Here is a 21,633-nt window from a genome sequence, read left to right on the forward strand (position 1 = left end):
GTAAAACAACAGAAGGGGGAGTGATAAAAGTTTTCAGTATTCGATTATAAGAATATGTAATCCTGCAACAGTTCTTACTCACACATCCAGTCTGCACAAATCAACCAGAGTAATGTGTCAAGAACCAATTTTATTTTTAGTCATGCAGGTACCATCTCAGGTGTGTGAAGGTCTAGCCTCTTAAGATGAACCTGTGAAATTAAAGTAGGTCATGTGAGACAAAGGAAACGTATGCATGATGGGACTTCATGTGATGGGACTTCTTGTTCGTGTACCTGTCCATGTCTCGACGATTGTAGCCGCTGTTTATTTTTGCACTGATGATTCCGGCACAAGTATGGCCAGATTTCAACTTTTCATAATCGGCATCATGACAAAACCTGGAAAATAAATACTTTTTTTTAGCTGGATATTTGACAACCAAACAGTATAAAACTGAAAGTATTAAACACACTTACATGCTTTTATAATGTGTGTTGAAGTGTGAACCATCAAAAGGTGTGTTAGGGAAAGCCTGGTTGTTTGGAGCATTGAGAAGAAACCCTGTGGGCTCCTACAAAACACAACAGCAGGCTAAAAACAACATCTAACATTTTAAAACACAGGTACTATTGATTAAAGGAAGAAAAAAAAAACTAAAAGATAAAAATATATAACCTTTTTTCCAATGGTCTTCTCAGTTGGTGCATTACTTTTAGTCTGGGGTGATGGCAGAAGGGAGGTCTAGAAGAGCAGACGGAAGGATGTTAAAGTTAAAGTGATCTCATTAAAATCTTCTACAGCTGAATGGACGGGGATCAATACTTACTGGGCAGGCCAAGGGAGCAATGGCACCTCGCGTGAATCCTGTTTCACGAGAAAAACGGCTGCTGCACAGGCTCGGTCTCGCCTCAGTGCCCTTAAACACAAGCACAGAAAGATGCTGTTACAAATTATGAAAAATAATAGTACAAACTGCATCCTTTCAAAAGAGAGTCAGTCAGAGTGTGAATAAGTTCTGTGGATCTAACCTGCAGAAATGACGGTGGCATGAAATCATTTTTCATCACTGAGCTGTGAGTCAGGAGAGGTTCAACCTGTACAAGACAAAAGAATGAAAGTAGACGGTGCTCACGGGAAGACAGACCACACATATAACTGGCGTACCTAACTGTGTGAGTAAAGATGTAAATATAGTCTAGTAATACTGATTTATTTTACAAGAATGATTATTTACAAAAATTACCATGCAGCTTTTTTTCTCCTGAAATGTGTTTAGTTGAAGGTCTGTTCCCTCGGTGAAACCACTTTGTCCTCTTGGATGCACAGTAGCATGGTTCTGGGAAACTAAAGGAAGTGTGACATTTACAAATGGCAACAGGCCACAAGGAGTCCTCATTCTCTTAAACATGGCAACTACAGCAGCCTAGAATATAATTATTGTTTTTTTCTCTCCCCATCATCTATTCCTGCTTTTTGTGTCTTTAAACTTTAAATTCACATCAACTTTATAATTTTACCTGTTGGTGTGAGACGATGTGGCACAAACAATCTTTGGTATTCTGTCTGAAAAGAAATACAAAGACAGATAATGAGAAATTTACAACTCAAATGTCGTTATCTTTCTGTCCTACCTTTTCCTCTACAGTCACTGTTCTCGGATGAGCCCTCAGCTGATAGAAGCCGCTGTCACTGGGTTTGTTAATGAGGTTTGGCAAAGGCCCCGAACAATCAGACCGGATGTGAGGCCGGTAGTGTTGTTTGGTTTGAGACATGAAATTGTCCGATAACGAGAGTCTGCAGAAAAAAAAGCATCACACCTATGTTAAGGAAAAAGTTTGAAGCTAGAGAGGAAGGTTGTTTTATATTATCTAACAGTCAATAGAATCAGTTGCATTCTTGTAAACCAAATCAGGAATTTGGTTTACAAGAATGCAAACACAGAAGAACCTGTGCTATCAAACATGTTCTTGTATCTTATGAATTCAAATGAATGAGAGGCTTAAAGTGTCAGTTAAGCAAAATGACAAAAAATATACTTGTTTTCTTGTCTCTAGTGGTTTTGAGCCATGCCGATAGCTTTAAAGATAGCCATCTAGCAGAGGTGTGGTCCTCATTGCATTGGAAATTTGATTTAACAAAGAGAAACAATAGTAACAGTAATTACTCTACTGTATATATTAGCTACTATTTCTTTGGTAGAAAGTATCTCCTATGGAAAGTATTAAGTATTAAAATCTGTACAGTAGTAATTACTAAATAGGGACATTGTTTCTGCTTAATCACATTTTTCAATAAAATGAGCACCAGAGATGAACTTCTTTTCCCTAGATATATATCTTAAAAGCCCTGCACACCCATGGTAAATTATCTCTTATCAAGACTGTGTTAGCAAGTACAGACACTGCTTGATTGACATTATATTGAACTCTCCTGTTAGCTTTGTTGCACCTATTAGCTGGACAAATATCACCTCTAGGCTTCTCTTTTTTTCACGGCAGACACATTAATTGTCATTGTGAGAAAAGCATACATGTTGCTAATAACATTAATGATGGCTTTGTTCTATTTAAGTGTCCCAGTAAGGTATAACAGTGTGGCAGTGAGCCAGAAACTGAATCTGAATCAGCTAAATGGAATTCAGCCATCACACACACACACACACACACACACACACACACACACACACACACACACACACACACACACACACACACACACACACACACACACACACACACACACACACAGTGTACACAGTACCGACACAGGTGTTTTCGCTTGCGATTGTCAACTAGCAACAGGTAATGTTTATACTCCTACCCTGCCCTGACACTTACCCAAACTGGGGGTTGTCAATGCGGTCCAAACTGGGCCTGTAATATATGGCTGGTCTCTGGTTTGAAGTGAAGCCCGTCCCACTGAGATGTCCAGAAGTGAAGTTCACCCTGCCTGGTCACAGTCAGACAGAAGTTATTTATGTTTATGCTGAGACCTTTTGACTATGTCCTTTAGTTTTCCCCCTCATCATGCACTCTCTCACCATGAAAAGTGTTGTAGAGTTTGACTGTGTTGCTGGTCAGTCGTCCCCTGCTGCCTGTTGCTCCAGCAGTCGGCATGACTATCTTCCCCTGCTCAGCCATCTGTGACTGTTGTAATGGAAACCTTCGCTGACAGTGATGGATGGCAAAAGTCCTCTGGGCACAGTGCACAGTGCTGTAACCACAAACAAAAGCAAATAACATGTAACTCCTTTTGTTTAGTTTTTTTTAGATTTGACAGAATCCAACAGAACTCAAAGCTTTCTGAAGAAATGATTACAGAGTCTGTAGCAAATGATGCAATAAGTGCTCCCTTCTATCAAATGCTGTTTGAGTGAGGAGAAACGTTCAGCAGCACTGCAGTGATATAAGTATTACAACAGATATTAATCACCCCGGAAAAAAAGGAAAGCTTCACTAACTCCCCAGACATACCTGCAACTCCAGGTTGTTCTTCACCTTTCTGTGTTGTGGTGGTTTTGTAGGTAAACAGGTCTCTGTTGCTAGGAGATTCAGCATCAGTACAGCTTAAGAGTGACTCCAGAGCATATTTGCACTCTATGCTCCAGAGTGAAGGGTTGGCTGCTATCTACATATACAGTTAACATCAGATAGTGTTTGTACTGTATATCAACTCAACGCTTTATTTCTTATACATCTGTCCTATGCAAATTATTTGATCATTACAAAATAAGATTGCAGCCTCTGGCACAAACGTATGTCACAATGTTTTTCATACAAGACACAGCAATCCTGGAATGTCAAGGCTTTTTTGTGTTTTGTTCAGTAGGGTCTTTGTTTGTATTCATAGAACCACCATTTGGAGTTGCAGAAGCTGGACGTTTGAACCATTGATCAGCACTTATCATTATGATTATTTTTTGGGCTTTATTATATAGGATAGCTGAAGAGGGGGAGAGAAGAGGGATGACATGCAGCAAAGGGCCGCAGGTCGGACTTGAACATGTTTGCTTATTCAAACATGTCCTCAATAATATATGATATCATTATTATTTCTAGAAGGACTAATGATAAAAGTAGTAGTCAACACTGTACTATATTGCATTATATTACACTTATTTTATATTATGCTTTATGGTTGTATTCTGTTTACTTTCTATTAACATTTTACATTATTTTACATTATTATATCATTACATCATGTTAACATTTATTATTTATAAGCAATTTATAAAAATATACTTGCTTATGTAAAAATTATCAAATATAAGGCCATTTTAAGTGATAATGTACAGTATTTTAATTGTATGTCATATTCTCATTCATTATCTTTTTATTTACCAGAATCCAGTTACGGATGCTTTAAAGGAGGAGTTTAATTTGTTGACAATACATCATTAAATAATTCAAAAGATATAATCTGCTTACAGCTACATTTTACTGTGTAATATACATTTAGTAAATGTATCATTTTATGCTTATGAATGCTATATTGGAGTTAAAGTAAAGTGTTACCATTATGGTGTAGTACACATACAGTATATTGCACATATATAAAAACAAAATGCCTTCATATATGTAATTTATTATTCTTATTTGAAACCTTGTAACCCAGTTTATATTGGTAACAGTACACACATCATAGCAGCCTGTTTTTGATTTTTTCTTTTACATCAGCATTACTCTAATAAGTCACTGTACTACCTTAATAAGATTATTCCTGCGCATATATATTTGCACAAATGTGTTTATGTTTTATTTATTTAATTCAGATAGTTCCTTATGTATTTTCATAATCTGTTTTAAGGATAGTGGGTGTCGTAGGCTTTACAGATTGTAAAGCAGTTGAGGCACATTTGTGATGTATAAATAAAATAGACTTACATTACATTTTAGCTGTGCAGCTTTTTGGAGTATAACATCTTCAGCAGACTGAACAGTTTCTCCATCTGTCCATTGGATGGCAGTGTGATGCCACAGTGGCTCTGACTTCAGTCTAGCCCAGAAAAGATGTAAGGTTATGTAAAAAATGATGGATGGCTTGAAATTTGCATGATATCTTGATAAAAATGTCCATCCGAGACAGGGAGTTATCATCCACCGCTGTTAACAGGAGAAAATGTCCGTATACCATCTATACATATAGGCTTCATCTACATGAGCATCTCAATTTAATCTGGAGCATATCCACCTCCTGTTGTATTTAGGCCATCAGTATAAAAAACAGTCTCAGTTTCATTTTTCCAGATGCAGATATATATATATATATATATATATATATATATATATATATATATATATATATATATATATATATATGTATATATATACATATTTTACTAATTAACCACCAACAGGAGGATATTTCTATTAAAGAGGTAAAAGAGTGTGGTATTTTTACACAACCTCTACTTCTATACTCTATATCAGAGACCCCATATGCTCTCCAAACACACAATATGAACTTCAAACAGAGTGATTTTCTTCCCTGTTTATTATGAGAACTACAGTACAACATCTAACTGGGGTTTTTCCATGACAACCTGCCACCACCGTGGATCACTAAATCTGACAATGCATCATTGTCACATCATCTCCACACATTGCCTTTCATTCTCAATCCTATTCCTTCTCATTTCCTTGGACTCACACTGCATCTTCACCTCGGTCACTTCATGCTCCCCTCCATCTGTCTAACGCTGGCAGTCGGAGGAGCCTATCTTTACCAAGCTGTTGCTTGTGTTGCCGTTCCACAGTCTTTCATGCTTGACGTGCTGTCGTGCCAAGCCTGGGACTGTTTATTATCTTCTCCAAAAAAATAACTACAGGGAAACGCCTGCATCATTGAAACTGACAGTCTCATTTCCTGCTTCTTTTCTCTTAAACACAATGTGCACATTATTGGCATTTCTAATTATAAACTCTCGGGGATCCATACAGCAGGAATAGACCAGGCGCCTATTTTCATTTCATTCAAAGATTACACCAGATGATTTCACTTAATAGAACAACTTCAGCCTGAGAGTCAGAGAGGAGCAACTGATCAGTGGGAGCATCAGCTGTACTGTTTGAAATGGAAACCTGCAGACTCTCCATGTGATTGTTCATCTCTTCAGCAAAGCAATCTGTTCTGCATAATTCACATAACATGACTGAGCTGTAGCCAGGCTCAGTTATAGGTTAGATTCTTGATCAAATTGACAATACTGGAGAAAAAAGAAAAAGTAAGAAATGCTGCACCTTCTGCAACAGTTTACACTTGAGATACCAGTTACTAGTTAGAATACAGAGTGAGCTTAGAAGAGGGGAAAAAAAGTGGGTGCAGTGGTTCTAAAAATAGATGGAAGTGATGCAAGCACGGGTCTCCCGTCGAGTTGATGCGCTTGGCTCGCCTGCAGCCGTCTGTTGTAGTTCTGGGAGGGACGAAACCTCGGCCCCTGTCTGCAGGAAGCTGGCTCGGTGCTCGTCTGCGTTTCCTGCCCAACTCTGATACTCTGCTGCACCAGGAGGAGAATCTCAACGGTTTCTCTGTCTGTTCAATAACCTGTTTCTATGTCTGCCATGGGATAGCATGGAATTAATATTTAGAGAGACATAAAGAGACAGCTCAAGCGCTAAGACCCTTCTTTGTGTGTCAGTTCTCAGAGGTGCTCTCTCTGCTTCACCGCCTCACTGTTCTGGGTCTTATCTCATCCCTGCTTCCTTTTTGACTTCTGTACTTAATAGGCAAATCTGGCACAGACAGTTTGGAGTAAATTGCATTGTCATCTTTTTCCATTTAGATTTTTAGTCAGCTTTGATGCATGCAATGCAAAAGAGGCAGGCTGTGATGAGGTGGATTCAGGCATAAAATACTGTGAGACATCGTAAGTCAAAACATGTACATTTCCTGACGTGTACAAGACAGACTATTCTGTAACTCGATGAGAAGCAGATTAAATTAAAGAAAACCAATTTCACTATGTTGAAGTTGCAAGATATGCCTTTGAATGTTTATGCTGTTGATGTCGGAAGTGAAACAAACCATACAAACAAAGCAAGAGCTAATTAATGAGAAAATCTGTCATCATCCTGTGAATGGGATAAAAGATTCCGTCAGAGTGTAGCATGTAGCTGGGAGATTCATTTACCTTCATGCTGACTAATGTGATGCTCAGAGCAGAAGCTTTCCACTATACATTTTTAATTGCACTCAAAGGCAAACAACCTTTGCAAATTGCTGCCTCTATCAGCAATTGGTATAACATGTTAAATTGGAATGATGTCATTACAGTTTATAATTATTTATATTGCAGTTTAATTACACTGTAAGTCCATGTGTGTCCATGATGATTGAAAACAGCAGAAATTACACCACATGGCAAGTATGTGGACACCCCTGTCCACATTTTGTTGTGCGGCAGTTTTTTTCCTTTCATTTTTGGGCTTGAAGCCTTACTTCCAACTAAGGGAAATGTTAATGTTACAACATATAATGGTATTTTACGTCAACCTTAGTGTGCATCCAAGTTGGCCTATTTAAATCTTTTTTTTTTTTTTTTAAGATATTTTTTAGGGATTTTCCTTTTTTTAGAACAGCTGAAGAGAGGCAGTAAACGGGGAAGAGAGAGGTAGGATGACATGCAGTGAAGGGCGTCAGGTCGGATTCAAACCAAGGCCACTGGCAAAGACTGAGCCTTCATGGGGCGCGCGCTCTACCAGGTGAGCTAGAGGCCGCCCCGACCTATTTAAATCTGAAGTATTTTTTGTTCAACCAACAGCTCAAAACCCAAAGACACTCCGTTTACTAACACAGAGGACTAAAAAACAGGGAATAGTCACATTTAGGAAGCTGGAACCAATAAAGTTTTTCTTTAACAAGACTATAGCCAGGCTAGCAGCTCTGTGATGTTAAGTTAAGGGATCACCAAAGTTATTTGAATTTATCCTCTAGGGACCTTGAATATCTGTAGCAAATATCTTGGCAATCCACTCAGTAGTAAAGACATTTTATTCAAAACCCAAAATGTCAACCTCATGGTGAAACTAAAGAGAAAGTCAGGGGATCACCAAAGTCAGTAAGACTCATCCTCTGGGGACCATGAATGTCTGTACAAAAGTTCATTGCAATCCACAGTTGTTGAGATAATTCCATTTGGACCAAAGTGGTGCCATCCCTAGAGCCACGCCACTAACATGGCTAAGAAGGACTCAGCTCTAGCAGCATGTTAACACCCATGATTTTAGAATGAGATGCATGCAGGTGTAATGTTTGAGTGTCCACATACTTTTGTCCATTTAGTGTATCTCTATTGCCAACGGCTATCGCTCTTCAAATAACCTTAAAAGAAAACAAAACACAGAAAGAAAGACCATTTAATCTGTGTACACAGGTGTAGTAAAAATGATTCTTTAATATGGAACAAAATCAGAGCTCAGCTCCATGGCTCCGTCCACCCAACACAATCTGTAACACTGATGGGTGGAGGAGAACGAGAAAAACAACCAGTAAGATCACAGTCCGCTCGGCCAAAAAACAGGAGAGGCTAAAAAAAATCATGGAACGCAAAACCAAAGTGCTACTGGGTTTGACCTCGAGACGCCCTTGCTCCCGTCCCTCCTGACCCATGATGTGTCTACAAGGACAGGCCTCTCTGCCGTCTCCCAGGGCTCTCCCACCTCCTCACCTACCTCACCCTTCTCACCCCCCACCCTGGAGGTCAGTGGCTCCTCAAACCAGTCGATGACCCGCGGACCTCTCCCAGCCCGGTGAGGTCAGCGTGAAGGCGGGTTTTGGAGGAGCAGAGAGGCGAGTGTGACGGTCTTTATGCTGAGTGAGCCGTCAGTTGTCAAAGGGACGTGAACACAGACAAGACATCTTGGTTATTATCATGGCTCCGATGGAAATGTCTGTGGTTCAGTCCCTCTGTGTTTTACTCCCAGCCTACGTAATCTAATCAGATCATCAAATGTTGCTCACTTTAGATTTGGATGGAATGTTTGAAGTTTTTGAGGAAATGAGACGAGATTGGAGGGAGAGGATGTCTGCGGAGGCCGCCCAGTAAGAACCCGTTACTATCCTAACACAGGGACATCAACAGAAGTACTACACAGATATGTACAGAGCGACCAAGCAACACATCAGAATACTGAGTAATAAATCTGGAGTGGGAAAGGGAAGTTAATAATAGTTACTACAAATGCACATATCCCACTACTTTTTTGTGTAGTTGGTCCAATCTTTAAGGCTATTCTTTCTCTTGCTACAAACGGGGAACATAGATTTGAGTCACAGGTCTGTGCTTAATCTGAATATGGCTGCTTTGTGTTTCTGCATGCTGTGCTGGCAGCTGCCCTTCTCCTCAGAGATTGGAGGAGGCTAAAAGTACAACACTTAAGAAAGCAACATGAAGGTATGACCAGGGATGAGGATGCTCTTTTTTGTGCTAAATCATTCTCTGGTCCACAGAGCTCTGTAGGAAAGACAAGGTAATGTGGAGGGTGACGTATGAGAGCTGCTAATGGACAAAGAATCACAGATAGATGAGGAAGCATGGATTACTGGGAAATTAGCCTGTGGTGGTGTATGCATGGCCAGATGAATGGGAGAGTAAATGAGCAATTGAGCAGAGGAAGTGGAAATCTATACTTGGTGGAGGAATAAGATGAAGCATTGTAATGAAAAACAGAGTGGACATGAGGAGAGAGAGAGAAAGAGAGAGCGAGAGAGCGAGAGAGAGAGAGAGAGAGAGAGAGAGAGAGAGAGAGAGAGAGAGAGAGAAAGAGAGAGAGAGAGAGAGAGAGAGAGAGAGCATCTGCCAGCTTCAGCCAACAGTCATCCTGCACCTTAACACACTGCTTCGCACGACAAACTACATCAGAGAGGGAGAGAGGAGGGAGGCACTGCACAGAGAGCACTAGCACTATTATGGACGGACACATAACTACCATACACACACGCACACACACACACGCACACACACACACACACACACACACACACACACACACACACACACACACACACACACACACACACACACTACTGCACAGGGTCCCAGTCTGCGTTCCACTGCACTCTCCTGGCTGCCAGAACCTCGCTGTGTCTCATCAAGAAAAAACAACAACAAACGAACCGATCAACAAACAAACGGACGTAAAGAATAAACAACACACACTTTGGATCCCACTGGCAATAATAAAAAAATAAACCAGAAACCAAACCTAGGATATAAAAAGAGCCAGTGGCACTGGGTTTTACAGAAAGCATTTTCTCAATGACTGGCTTTTGAACAGCTCTATGCTTTTTCTTTTAGTCTACCAAGTATATACTATTAACCTTACCAGGCAGCTAAAATCTATACAGTACTGTCATTTTCATATATTTATAGATATTTATACACTATACAAAGTTGGCAAAATACATAAATAAATACATTAAATTAGATTGTACACATCACAATTGTGTGTTTTAAGTCAGAGCACTCTTTGTTGAAGAGGTGGGCCATGGCAAGTTGAGAAAGGAGGTGAAGAAAGAGAGTGAGAGTGTTACCCTGGACATCCCGTAACGCAAAGGAGTCACCATCACACTCGGTAAGTAATAATTCAGTGTATGGCGTTCAATTAATTACGTGTATTGCTTATTACCTACCTGATTAAAAATGTCCACATTATGGCAGGGGTTAGAGGCTGCTCTAACCGAATCACAAAGTCTACAGTATTTACAACCAGCGAGGAAAGAAAAACACACGTATTCTGAGGGATCTGGATTCAGGGAAAATAGTCAGAATTTATTTTCAGTGCATCGAGAACGACAAATTGTGTGTGTGTGTGTGTATTTTCAGACTCCCCGTGGACTCCCTCTAAAGGATGGTATTACAAATGAATCCAGGGCTGTATCCACTGTCCTTCCTGCAGACAGCTGCTGGGAGTATCGTCTGTACTATATCATGTCTGTGGCAGAGACAGTCCGAAAAGTAATACGAAACTGATAAGCTCTGTCCCTGCACTGTATACAGGCCCTGACAGATACATAAGGCTATGGCATATGGAAAATAGGGAATCAGGCGTACACACACCTGCAATGAAAATAACTACAGCCCTGTGCAATTTTTTTGGATGCAGCAGTGGGCTGAATATGTATGTTGAGAAGGCACAGGGCACATTTTGGACATCTGGAAAGATCAATCTTATTCTCCCTCACTTATTTCCAATATGTTTGCCATATGGCAGTTTATAGCACTAATCCCGGGTTATTCTTGCTGGAGTTTGAGAGTTCTTACAAATATCTGACTAAGCAGGAGACAAGCATATTACGTGGCAAATTCATGGCAGTCAGTTGTGCTTAATCATGAGTCTAACCCCACAATAAGAGGCTGAATCACAAGCATGCAAATTGTCTTTAAAAAGGGTCAGACGAATGATGTACGTCCTTCACTTGGAATCAACTCCCTCCTCCATACATGCCTATCCCCATATATGGCCTCCAGCAGAGCAATAATGACTCCAAATCCAATGAGGAAGGCATCATCAGTGTCAGTACAGGGCCAATCCCGTCTAACACAATGGCATTACAGTAAATCCCCAAGCCTATAAGGAGACAGGGTGAGATGTGATGCCAAGCGACCGGGGCAGACCGACTCCACAGGGAGTCGGTCTTACATAGCCAAGGAGCGCTTAATTTTTGTAATAAAAATGTTTAATGGCATACATAACACAGGCTACAATTTGTGCCACATATCACTCAGTCTATTTCCTGAAATGTGTACGGGGGGAAAAGGTATGTGGCAGTGTTGCTACAGCGGGCCTGGGATGTGTTGGGTATCACTCCATCCCTTTGTTTCTCTTGCCCCGACCTCACGGCACCTCCAACAAAAATACAGCGGACATCAAAAGCCCTTATTCAAGAAGGGCAGGTATAATCAACTTCAGCATCATCAACATCACCACTGTTACTCATCAATATCGTTTTCCCCTAATCATTTCACGTGACAAATAAAAACCCAGCATACAACAAATGTCATATTCCATCAACAATATTTACATAAAGTTTCCAAAAACAGGATTTTCTTATCATATTTTTAAAAAGAAATAAATCCAACACAAGAACACCAGCACACACATACATACACAGTGACAGTCAAATGTGAACAAAAAGAAAAAGGATATTATTACTCATTGTTTTTCATATTCATTTTGTTACCATTTAAATAATGCTTACTTGAACCCTGATTGGGAGAAGTCACATTGGTTTTCACCAGATGCTTAAAACAATTGAAAGGGTGAGTTATGGGTGGCGAGGTCTGTCTGCGCAGGGCGAGACTCACACACTGACTGACTGGACATAAGACAAAGGTGACCCAGACGACTCCTGGGCTGACTCAGCCGTCATAATATGATTCAGCAGAAATAAACATCAACTGCAGTCCCTCTAGGTAGGATGAGATTACTACAGCCTGATTTTTAACACACACACACACACACACACACACACACACACACACACACACACACCAAGAGATAAAGCACAGTGTACCTTTAATTTAATATTGCACAAACTACAGCAAAGCAGGCACCTTTCCAACAGTGAGTCATTGACGCTCATTTTAAGAAAGCCATATATATCAAGGAAAACTAGCGTCGCAGAATAAGGAATGGGCTGAGAGTATGACAAGGACAAACAATATCATCAGACTCTGAAGAATATCTTTCTAATCCCTTAGCAAACAGGTGTGACCCCTTCAGCCAATAAAGCTTTCAGTTATTTAGAAAGTAAATAGAGAAGGGAATGCTGCAGGTGACAATGATGAATTTGGGGTGGACACACCCATCCTCTAAATAAACATCGTAGAGAAGATGAAAGTTCAGGAGATGAATCACTATATCCAGCTGCTGTAGACAGCTAGCAGCTCTGTACAGCAAGGTTTTGACGCTAAATGACAAATTGGCAGTGCTTAAATTTGCAGAAAACTAGAAACAAAAATTAAAGTGTTCCAACACCCTCCAGATAAAATGCTAAATAGAGAGGCATCTAATAAACTGGGTAAAAATGTAATTTACGTAACTAAAAAGTCAGTTTTAAGAGCCTTAATTCAGTGGCAAAGTTGTGGGCAGTGTTGGCTGCGTCTGTCTTCTTAAATTAAACCTCAGTAATCAAACCGTAATTATCCACACCTGCACCAGCGACCAGTTGGCCTTGTAAGGGAATGAAACCCTGATGAAAGTCAGAGCTGAACACAAGGCGAGCAAGTACACTGAGTGGAGTTAGTCTGAAAAAAGTCTTGACTGGGAGCATCTGCAACACTGCCATGCTGTATTCATGAGCTCAGGATTGCTGAAGGTTATTGCTGACAATGTTGGTGCCAACAAAACGCAATATGTTTAGAGGTGTGAGACAGGTGGCAGTATAATAAAACTGGGATTTGGAAATTGCTTCCTCTTTTATACTGTTTGGCTCTGAGCTTACCATTCATTTTAATGGTGCTGTTTGACTGCAGGCGATGAGAGAACATAAACATAATGTTTGAGACTCCTTGTTATTTTGTGAAAAATGCAACTTTTCTAGATACTCTGTGATACAAAAGAATCACAAAACTACATAACTTTTAAAACTAAAGCTCATGAAAGTAAGAGCAATATTACAATGACATTTGAGTATTTTGTTCATGCCGTTCTTAGACGTAATAGTTAACTTTGTGACCATAAGCATCAATAGTCACTTAACCTCTTTTACTGTAGATACATTAAGATAAATGATAAGATACCCGCTGAATGAATAGTTGCATATGTAGAGCGTTGTTAGCCTGATGTTCTGTTCAACAGCTCAAAAAACATACTTCACATTGTTTTATCATCTTGATACCTCATGACGTTTCCTGATTTTATGCAAACTAGTGCAGTGCCCGTTGAAAATGTGCCTGTTTGGAACGGGCCGATTGCTTGGCCTGTGGTATTGCTGCTTGTAGAATTCTTCAAAACCAAATTGTACCCCAAAATTACTTACAGAAGGACCCCAATAAACCACTTAATATGCAACTCCACTGTATAGCCTACTACTGACTTACAGTGTAGGCTAGGTCTACATCAGAGGAAGATATTGTACTACTATATTTACCTGACAGAGAACGTGGCAGATTCAGAATGTAATCACAAAATATCACAATGAAAATGTGGAGTAATCAGACATTAGCCTCATAGACTCATGGCAGTGCACTACCCACCTGGCCTGTTATGAGAGCTAATCAGCACCTATCTGCGTTAATCAACCACCAGAACCGGTTGTTTGTGTGAATATGACATGAGTTTGTTGAGAGAGAGAGAGAGAGAGAGAGAGAGAGAGAGAGGGAGAGAGAGGGAGAGACATCCCGTGTAGTATGATCGTTAACAAATTTAACACTTCAGCAGAGGTGTTAATTTGTATACAGGTTATTGTGGCTTGGCGGTTAACGGTGAAGTATGGATTTGATTCGCGGGGTTATTAGTGTTGTAAATTAGCAATAGACTTAATTAACCCAACCCTGGGTGAGTCTGATGAAAACTGCTGTGTTTGCCCGGTTCAGCTCTGAGATTTTCACGCATTGCACAGCGCTGTCAAGGAATAATCTCTGAGATTATGTTATGTTCAAAGGCGCCAATATTCTCTCTCTTTTAACTCTGTTTTTGGTCTCTTTTACATACACAGCATTGAGGAAGTAGAGCCAATGCCAACTAAACACAATGGGTAATAAAACAACATAAAAAAGCATTTCACTATTCCATTTATCTCAGTAACATCCTGCCTTTGCCTAAGTGTCAGTGGCTAATTATTTGATGACTGTCCCATTGAAGTTATTGTGCATTGGATTCACATTTAAGAAGTCTGTATTCAAAAGCACTCAGGAAGTTTTAAAATCCTGCAGCCCTCCAGCCTACCTTCGAGGATAAGCGACATCACACTGTGCCTCATGTTACTAAAAATAAAGCCATATCCCCCATTTTACAGGGTCACTGATGACTAAGCTTTGTAAACCCTCGTAGAATCGCAATTTATCACTCCTGGAGCTATATGTAATCTTGGTGAAAGGAAATGTCAGAGGTTTTGTGTTGACTCATCACTTGCACATTTAAACTATATTTGGTTTTTGCATCTTTACACAGCGAACGCCAACTGATTATTTTCCTCATTTCGTCAGACGAGCCTATATCCCTGTCCATCATCTTCATGCTTACTAATAGGAGCACTCCATAGTTTTGTTTCATTTTTAGCAAGTATTACCTCTGCAAATAGCGAGTTAGGTCCAAGAAAGCAGATATTGCTCGTTTCTGACCACCTAATGGGATAGTAATGTGCGGTGACACTGCAGGCAGTGGCTGTCAAAACAGTGGGCCATGTTCCACGGCAGGCCAATTGTTCTGAAGGGCGCTGGACTGGATCAGTGCATCACAGCAGCCAGCAACGAGGCTCACACGAAACACACAGTGTGCTGCCCAGACCGGCTCATAGAGAGACGAGGACTAACCTGGTGCAGATTAGACTATAATTACACAATCTTTCTTGTGGTGATCAGGTTATCATTATCATAAATCAAAACAAGGCCAAAAGTAAAAGATGCTATCAGGTTATCGCATAAAAATCGCAATAAAATCTAATGCAGGGCCCTCGGTATTTTAGGCATGGATTGTAAGTGGCCAGAGTTAGCAGGAACTACATACGCTGCATTAACAGAAGCAGTGATGCTTCAACTAAAAAACAAACAGATTATATTTGCTTGTGTTGTGGATTTTCTGAGGCCGATTTGTTGAATCAAAGAATCTTCAGGGAGACCGGATGGTGCAATAATAAGATCTTTATTTCCACAAAGATCTGAGAAGTCCCTGCAGAAAAGTTCTGAAAATTCTTACTACAAGCACAGTGCCTTATACCCAGGCATTACCTCAGCTCATCGTGTGGTCTGGTTGTCTTTGCAACAAGGCTAAAAACATGTCCAAATATGGTCAGTTGTCCTTCTCATGTTTATCTATTCCAGTAAGCACTTCCCCCCTGTATCACAATATGTTCTAGGACATGAGATAACACAAATGTCATGACATGAAATTATGGTCATGACATGAATGACATTAGATAAAGGTAATGACGTGAAATAAACCAAAAGTCAACACTTGCTAAGTCAGTCAAACATGAGATGTTTGAAAGATGGATGCTCAATTAGACATAAAAACGTTGCTCCAGTAAAAAAACTAATCCTGAATAGCTGACAGGATTATGCTTCACACGACTTTAAGAATGTGAAAACACAGACAGTTACAGTAGAGTGTACACTAAGAAAGAGTAGACGTCTGTGTGAGCAGCTCTTAATGGCTGGCAGTATCCATGTTGCAGCTTTGTGACGGTTTTATTTACGTTACAGAGATATCGAGCTGAGCTGAATGTGCCTGACAAGCAGGGCAGCTACCAGTACACTCTGTGGTGCTCTCAAGCACTCAGGGAAGAGATAATGTCTAATCTGCTTCTACAGTATCTCACAGCGGCAGATCAGACCATCATCTAATATCACACCCGCCGTCTGCGATACATGGTCGTTTGTAGTTTCTGTGAACAACAACAAAAACTCAGAGAAGGCCTTGTTATCTTCTTTGTCTTTCAGCGTTAAAACCAAAATGCACATCTGTCTCACTGTTTCCAGATATGCATTGTTCAGCATCAAGGACTCACGCAGGAGAATCCAGACTCTTGGTTAGAACTCTGACTCTGCTCTCGCTGTTGATCAACACATTGTGTAATAGCACTGTTGTTGGCCGCCTCCGTGTGACAAGCAGACGAGCTTGATCTCTCAATTCTCGCCCGACATTTCAGACACTAGCAGACTGCCACCAGGAGTCTGGTAGGTGACGTACACACACACACACACACACACACACACACACACACACACACACACACACACACACACACACACACACACACACACACACACACACACACACACAGGTACACTGAGGAAAACAGAGGAACAAAAAGGAGGATGAGAGCCCTACATCCATCCTCCGCCTCTTCCACTTCATCTCCAAACCCTGAAATCACAGAGCAGACGCCTCCTCTCCCCAACTGCTGCTCACCCTTTCAGGTACTTCTCCCTTAATTTTCACCAGTACTATAATCATCATCAAAACTGTCATTATTATTGTTATTACATTTTCAAAAAGTGCAGATAGAATTTCCCTGTGCCCTCGTTCAGAAGGCAGGGCAGTAAAGGAGGACGGGGGAAACAATGGCAGTAAGAAGAGCAAGAAGAGCGCAAGATGAGAAAGAGAAAAGAGAAGAAGATTTCTGCTGTCTAAATTGTGTTGCTCCTGTGAACACACACGTACGCACACACACACACACACACACACACACACATATGCACACACGTAGGCACACACGTACGCGCACACACACACACACACACACACACACACACACACACACACACACACACACACACACACACACACACACACACACACACACACACACACACACACACACACACATTAACGCAGCACACCATCAGGTCAAAACTGGTGGAGATCAACCCCCATCAGCACAACACAACAGCACAGGGCAGCACAAAGAATTCATAGCATCAATAAACAGACATAAGTGTGCACACACAACCGACTGCTTGAGCACAAACCGCAAACGTTTTGCTTCTGTTTTCATCTTAAACTTGGAAGATTTTAAATTGGTTTCCTCAGTTGGTGATGCTGTGAAAAATGACATCATTGTATCATTGGGGGGATTTGTTTTTTTCCATCTTCTTTTTTCTCTTTCCATGTCAAGGCTTTTTGTCTGGAAAAATCAGGAGCGATCCATTTTATAAGTTTACTGTGTTCCCGCTTTCCCAGTTTCGGAAAGTTCTGTTTATTTTTTTTATTTTTAATCTCTATTTTTGTTGGAGCTACAGCACAGCACCCACAGCACACAGACGACAAGGGGTGGGGGGTCCAGAAAGGGTTGGATACGCTAATATTGTGCCAGAGTAAGAGAAAGAGGGAACAATAAGGACAAAGGAGATAAAGAAGAGCATAGAGAGGAAAAAAGAGGAGAAAGGAGACAGCAGTATCAGCAATTCCATCTTGAGTTCAGCTAGTTTCATCAAAAACCCAGTATTGATTGCTTTTCACAACTTCAGATGAACATTAAACCGCTTTTGAGTAAAAGGACTGAACTAGGGAGAGGATATTGTACACTTGAGACAAATGACAAGACAAATGAAGAGCAGGAGAGACGAGAAACAGCAAACAGGCTATGGATAACATACCGTATATTAGTCGTGTGTATAGGGGAGTTCTGCCAATCTATTCTCCTAATATATTAATAGGTATATGTACATATTGTACATACTGTATTGTGTACCTGGAATAGTCATATAATAGGATTATATGAAATTAAACCGTTACTTAAGATTCTCTGTGATCCCACGGGACTGGCACCTTAAATGGGTCAGGGGCTGCAGTGCAGTTCAGAACCAAGGGGTCGACAAAAAACTGAATATCGGACTTCCACAGGCAAAGTGCATAAGGACAGACAGACATACAGACAGTCAGAAACAGGGGGACCATTGGCAAAGTGGTGAAATACAGAAACTAAGACAGCTGTATGAAGAAGAGGGAACAGAAGAAGTGAAAAGAGTCAGAGAGGAATACAGATTTTGAAAGAAAAGAGTTTAAAGGTATAAGAGAGCAGATGGCTAATTGTACCCGTGTTTCGCAGCCTGGCAGCAAGTCAGTCTTGTGCATAAGGACGGGAATGGGAGGAGGGGAAGGAGGAGGGGGAGTAGGAGACGGGAGGGGGCCATGGAGGAAACTGGGCAGTGCGATCAGGCCTTGAGAGCGTGCCACTGGGCGACGTTAGTACGCGGCCGAGCGAGCATGTCTTTCCAGTGCTTCACCTCCGCTGGTCCACTCTTCCACGATAGGTAGATCTGAGTGAGGGAGAGAGGGGATGATAATGTAGACTATAAATAATAAGAGTACGTAACATTGCTGGCTTTATCTCTAATAAATAAAGTAATGGCCTTTTGTCATTCAGACATGTCAATTACGTTACTGTTTGCCTTTATTCAGACATGATAGCAGCTTTTTGGAAAGAGCCACGATGTTTGCGCAATATTTGGCATGTGGTACGTGAGAGGAAGCAACAGCACTGCCGGAGAGCAGTGATGAGTTGAAAGGTAATGAAATGAAGGAAGAAGACCGGTCTCAGTTCTCTCACAGGCTGCATCACTTATAGATTTTTAAACATATTTTGACATTGAAGCCTTAATCAATGAAGCCTATTTCTTGGCTGTAACTCCCTGGAGTGTGCGCTGGTTGCCTGGCAACTGCTAGAGCCAGACCAGAGCCATGCTAGCCATTTCCCCCTGCTTTCAGTCTTTATGCTAAGCTAAGCTAACCGTCCGCTGGCTGTAGCCTTATATTTAATTGCCAGATATGAAAGTCGTGTCAATCTAACTCTGCCAGAAAGCAAATATGTGTATTTTCTAAAATGTCAAACTATTGCTTTAACATAGAGGAAAAGGTTAGCACTATGACAAGATTAATACAGTATGTTTTGCTAATTGCTAAATGTATTGGCCGCTGATCAGATAATAAAACTTTAAAACTACTGTTGCTTCGGGACGTATCACCTCACTGATGTGTTACCTTGCCGATAACGTCGTTGCGGCTGAGCCTGTCTTTGTCCATGACAGTGATGATGATGGTGGTCTCCCTCAGCACATGGGCGGGCACGTCGAAGGGGAAGGACTCGTTGAAGATGGGGTTCAGACAGCGCTTCATCGTCACTGTCTTCTTCTTCTCTACACGCTTGTCCTTGTGCATCAGCCACACCTTAACATATGGATCTGCAATGTGGATGCAGAGAACAGCAGTTTCCATGAGAGCGAGGATGAAGATGCCCATGAAAGGTGAATTTTAGAGTCGGGTTTGCAATTACCCTTTTAAAGTCATGGAAGGCAGCAGGGAGACAGATACCTAGTTTGAGCTCAAGGTCAACTTATCCCATGAGCTAGGAAACATACAAATGAGGAAGTATTTATGGAAATAGGGCCTGGGATTTGTATTACCAATTCTGGAGCATTATCGTATTCTGTAATATAAACGGACACCGCTCGTACTACTGCAGGAAGCAGTAATTTTACAAAAATATGCCACAGAAAGCAATGCATAATGAGAGCTGGCACTTTAAAAACTAGCACCAGACTGAGCTGACACAGTTTTCTCTGGGAGGCTGAAGATCCTCATAGATATGTAGAGCGAGAGAGAGAGAGAGAGAGAGAGAGAGAGAGAGAGAGAGAGAGAGAAAGTGAGAGAGAGAGAGAGAGAGAAGGAAAGATAGAGGGCATGGAGAGATGCTTGATGTAATGTCACCTTGCTGCAGCAGCTATCTAAGGTGCAACCCGGCTTAAGAGCCAGACGGCAACCATCTTCTGCTTGTTTGAATGTTTGAACACAGAGATGGAGCTTCTAATGTCATAATAAGGGCTTCAGATGGGTGAACAAGGGTTAGAAAGAGAAAAGACTAAACAAACTTACCTGAGGTGCCCCCGATATCCATGGCTTTAAGATTGCGCGCTTTGATGATGTTCACAGTGATGGTGTTGGCAGTGGGATTATAGCAGAGAGACAACAGGAGGTCTCCTCGTCTCCCCTGAGGAACACACAGGAACATAATGGCGTATAAATCACCCATTCTAATATCAGATTTCATCAGGAAAAATCAAACTCCAGATTACTCACTAGCTCGCTGTGTAATCTTACATCACTGCTCTAACCCCTTGTGCCAAACACAGATGGTCCAGTGACAAGGCTGGCTTAGCTGAGCCCGTTGCTCACCATTATATTATGTCACATGTTGAGAGCAGTCAACAAATGGCATCACACTTTTAATAAAACTGTAATTACAACATTTGAAGGAAATCACTGGATTCGTCATCATTCGGCCTCTCTTACACTGCCATCACTGCAGGGCTTGAGCTCCTTCCAGAAGGTCTTTATCTGGCCCAGTTCCACCTTGTTAAGGGGGATAGACACCTCTCCAATAGGGTCATTCCTGCTGAAGCGGTCGTAGTCCAACACCTGAAGGTATAGAGTGCGCTCTCTCACCTTCTCGTAAGGGAAGCCTAAAACAGAGACAGAAACTTCAGAAACACTAATGGGAGAGCTAAGTTACAGAGTGAAATAAATATTCTTGACAGTACAGAAAGGGCAGTGTAATCTGCACCGCGCTAACAGGGATGAATTTGGCAAAGGCCAAAGTGCATTTCAAAAACTGCAGGACCAGCCAGCGCTCTCTCAAATGACTGAGAAAGCTCATTATACTCTAGTCACAAAGAACTATCTCATTCATTTTTCAAGACCACTGGCTATTGTTCTAATTTTGGAGCCTCTTGAACATTATTTTGGCTATTCTAACATTGCGCTGTCATCCGAGCACAATGGTCATAATTACACAACATCAGATCATAGAGAGGTGAGACACTTCACTGCTCTCTGCATGGCTGCTACTAAACATCTGCAGTATGCAGTGCTCAAGAATATAATTTTTCTAATCAAACCTGTCTGTAGTTTTTTGAGTTGAAGGTTTTATAAATGCAAATTTATTTTTCTAATTTCACACTTTATGAATTTTCACACAACTCCCACAATGTTC

At 41.0% G+C, this 21,633-nt stretch overlaps 2 protein-coding genes across 4 annotated transcripts in view; both read right to left on the reverse strand.

Moving 5' to 3' along the window:
- Positions 1-114: 114 nt before the first annotated feature.
- saxo4 (stabilizer of axonemal microtubules 4) lies at positions 115-12,432 on the reverse strand. Of its 3 annotated transcripts, XM_078257112.1 has the most exons (14): positions 8,652-12,432; positions 8,249-8,301; positions 4,866-4,977; positions 3,023-3,195; positions 2,820-2,931; positions 1,614-1,776; positions 1,500-1,545; positions 1,226-1,326; positions 1,011-1,076; positions 809-898; positions 658-723; positions 459-553; positions 276-380; positions 115-191 (listed from the first exon to the last, which is right to left on the reverse strand). In XM_078257112.1, the coding sequence occupies exons 4-14, from the start codon at positions 3,120-3,122 to the stop codon at positions 173-175; spliced, it is 963 nt and encodes a 320-aa protein (XP_078113238.1). In that variant the 5' UTR covers positions 3,123-3,195; positions 4,866-4,977; positions 8,249-8,301; positions 8,652-12,432; the 3' UTR covers positions 115-172. The 3 variants fall into 3 exon arrangements, with proteins under 3 accessions (XP_078113238.1, XP_078113241.1, XP_078113237.1); XM_078257115.1 differs by lacking the exons at positions 4,866-4,977; positions 8,249-8,301; positions 8,652-12,432 and adding an exon at positions 3,456-4,193; XM_078257111.1 differs by lacking the exons at positions 4,866-4,977; positions 8,249-8,301; positions 8,652-12,432 and having other exon boundaries at positions 3,023-3,350.
- syt7a (synaptotagmin VIIa) overlaps positions 12,432-21,633 on the reverse strand; it is a 78,632-nt gene continuing 69,430 nt past the window's right edge. Inside the window, exons 12-15 of the mRNA XM_078256229.1 lie at positions 20,934-21,103; positions 20,517-20,631; positions 19,626-19,825; positions 12,432-18,904 (exon numbers count right to left, since the gene is read on the reverse strand). Coding sequence (XP_078112355.1) covers positions 18,800-18,904; positions 19,626-19,825; positions 20,517-20,631; positions 20,934-21,103 — 590 coding nt within the window. The 3' untranslated portion in view covers positions 12,432-18,799. The remainder of the gene's footprint in view (positions 18,905-19,625; positions 19,826-20,516; positions 20,632-20,933; positions 21,104-21,633) is intronic.

The sequence above is a fragment of the Sander vitreus genome, chromosome 8, assembly GCF_031162955.1.
Source record: "Sander vitreus isolate 19-12246 chromosome 8, sanVit1, whole genome shotgun sequence".
Taxonomy (NCBI): domain Eukaryota; kingdom Metazoa; phylum Chordata; class Actinopteri; order Perciformes; family Percidae; genus Sander; species Sander vitreus.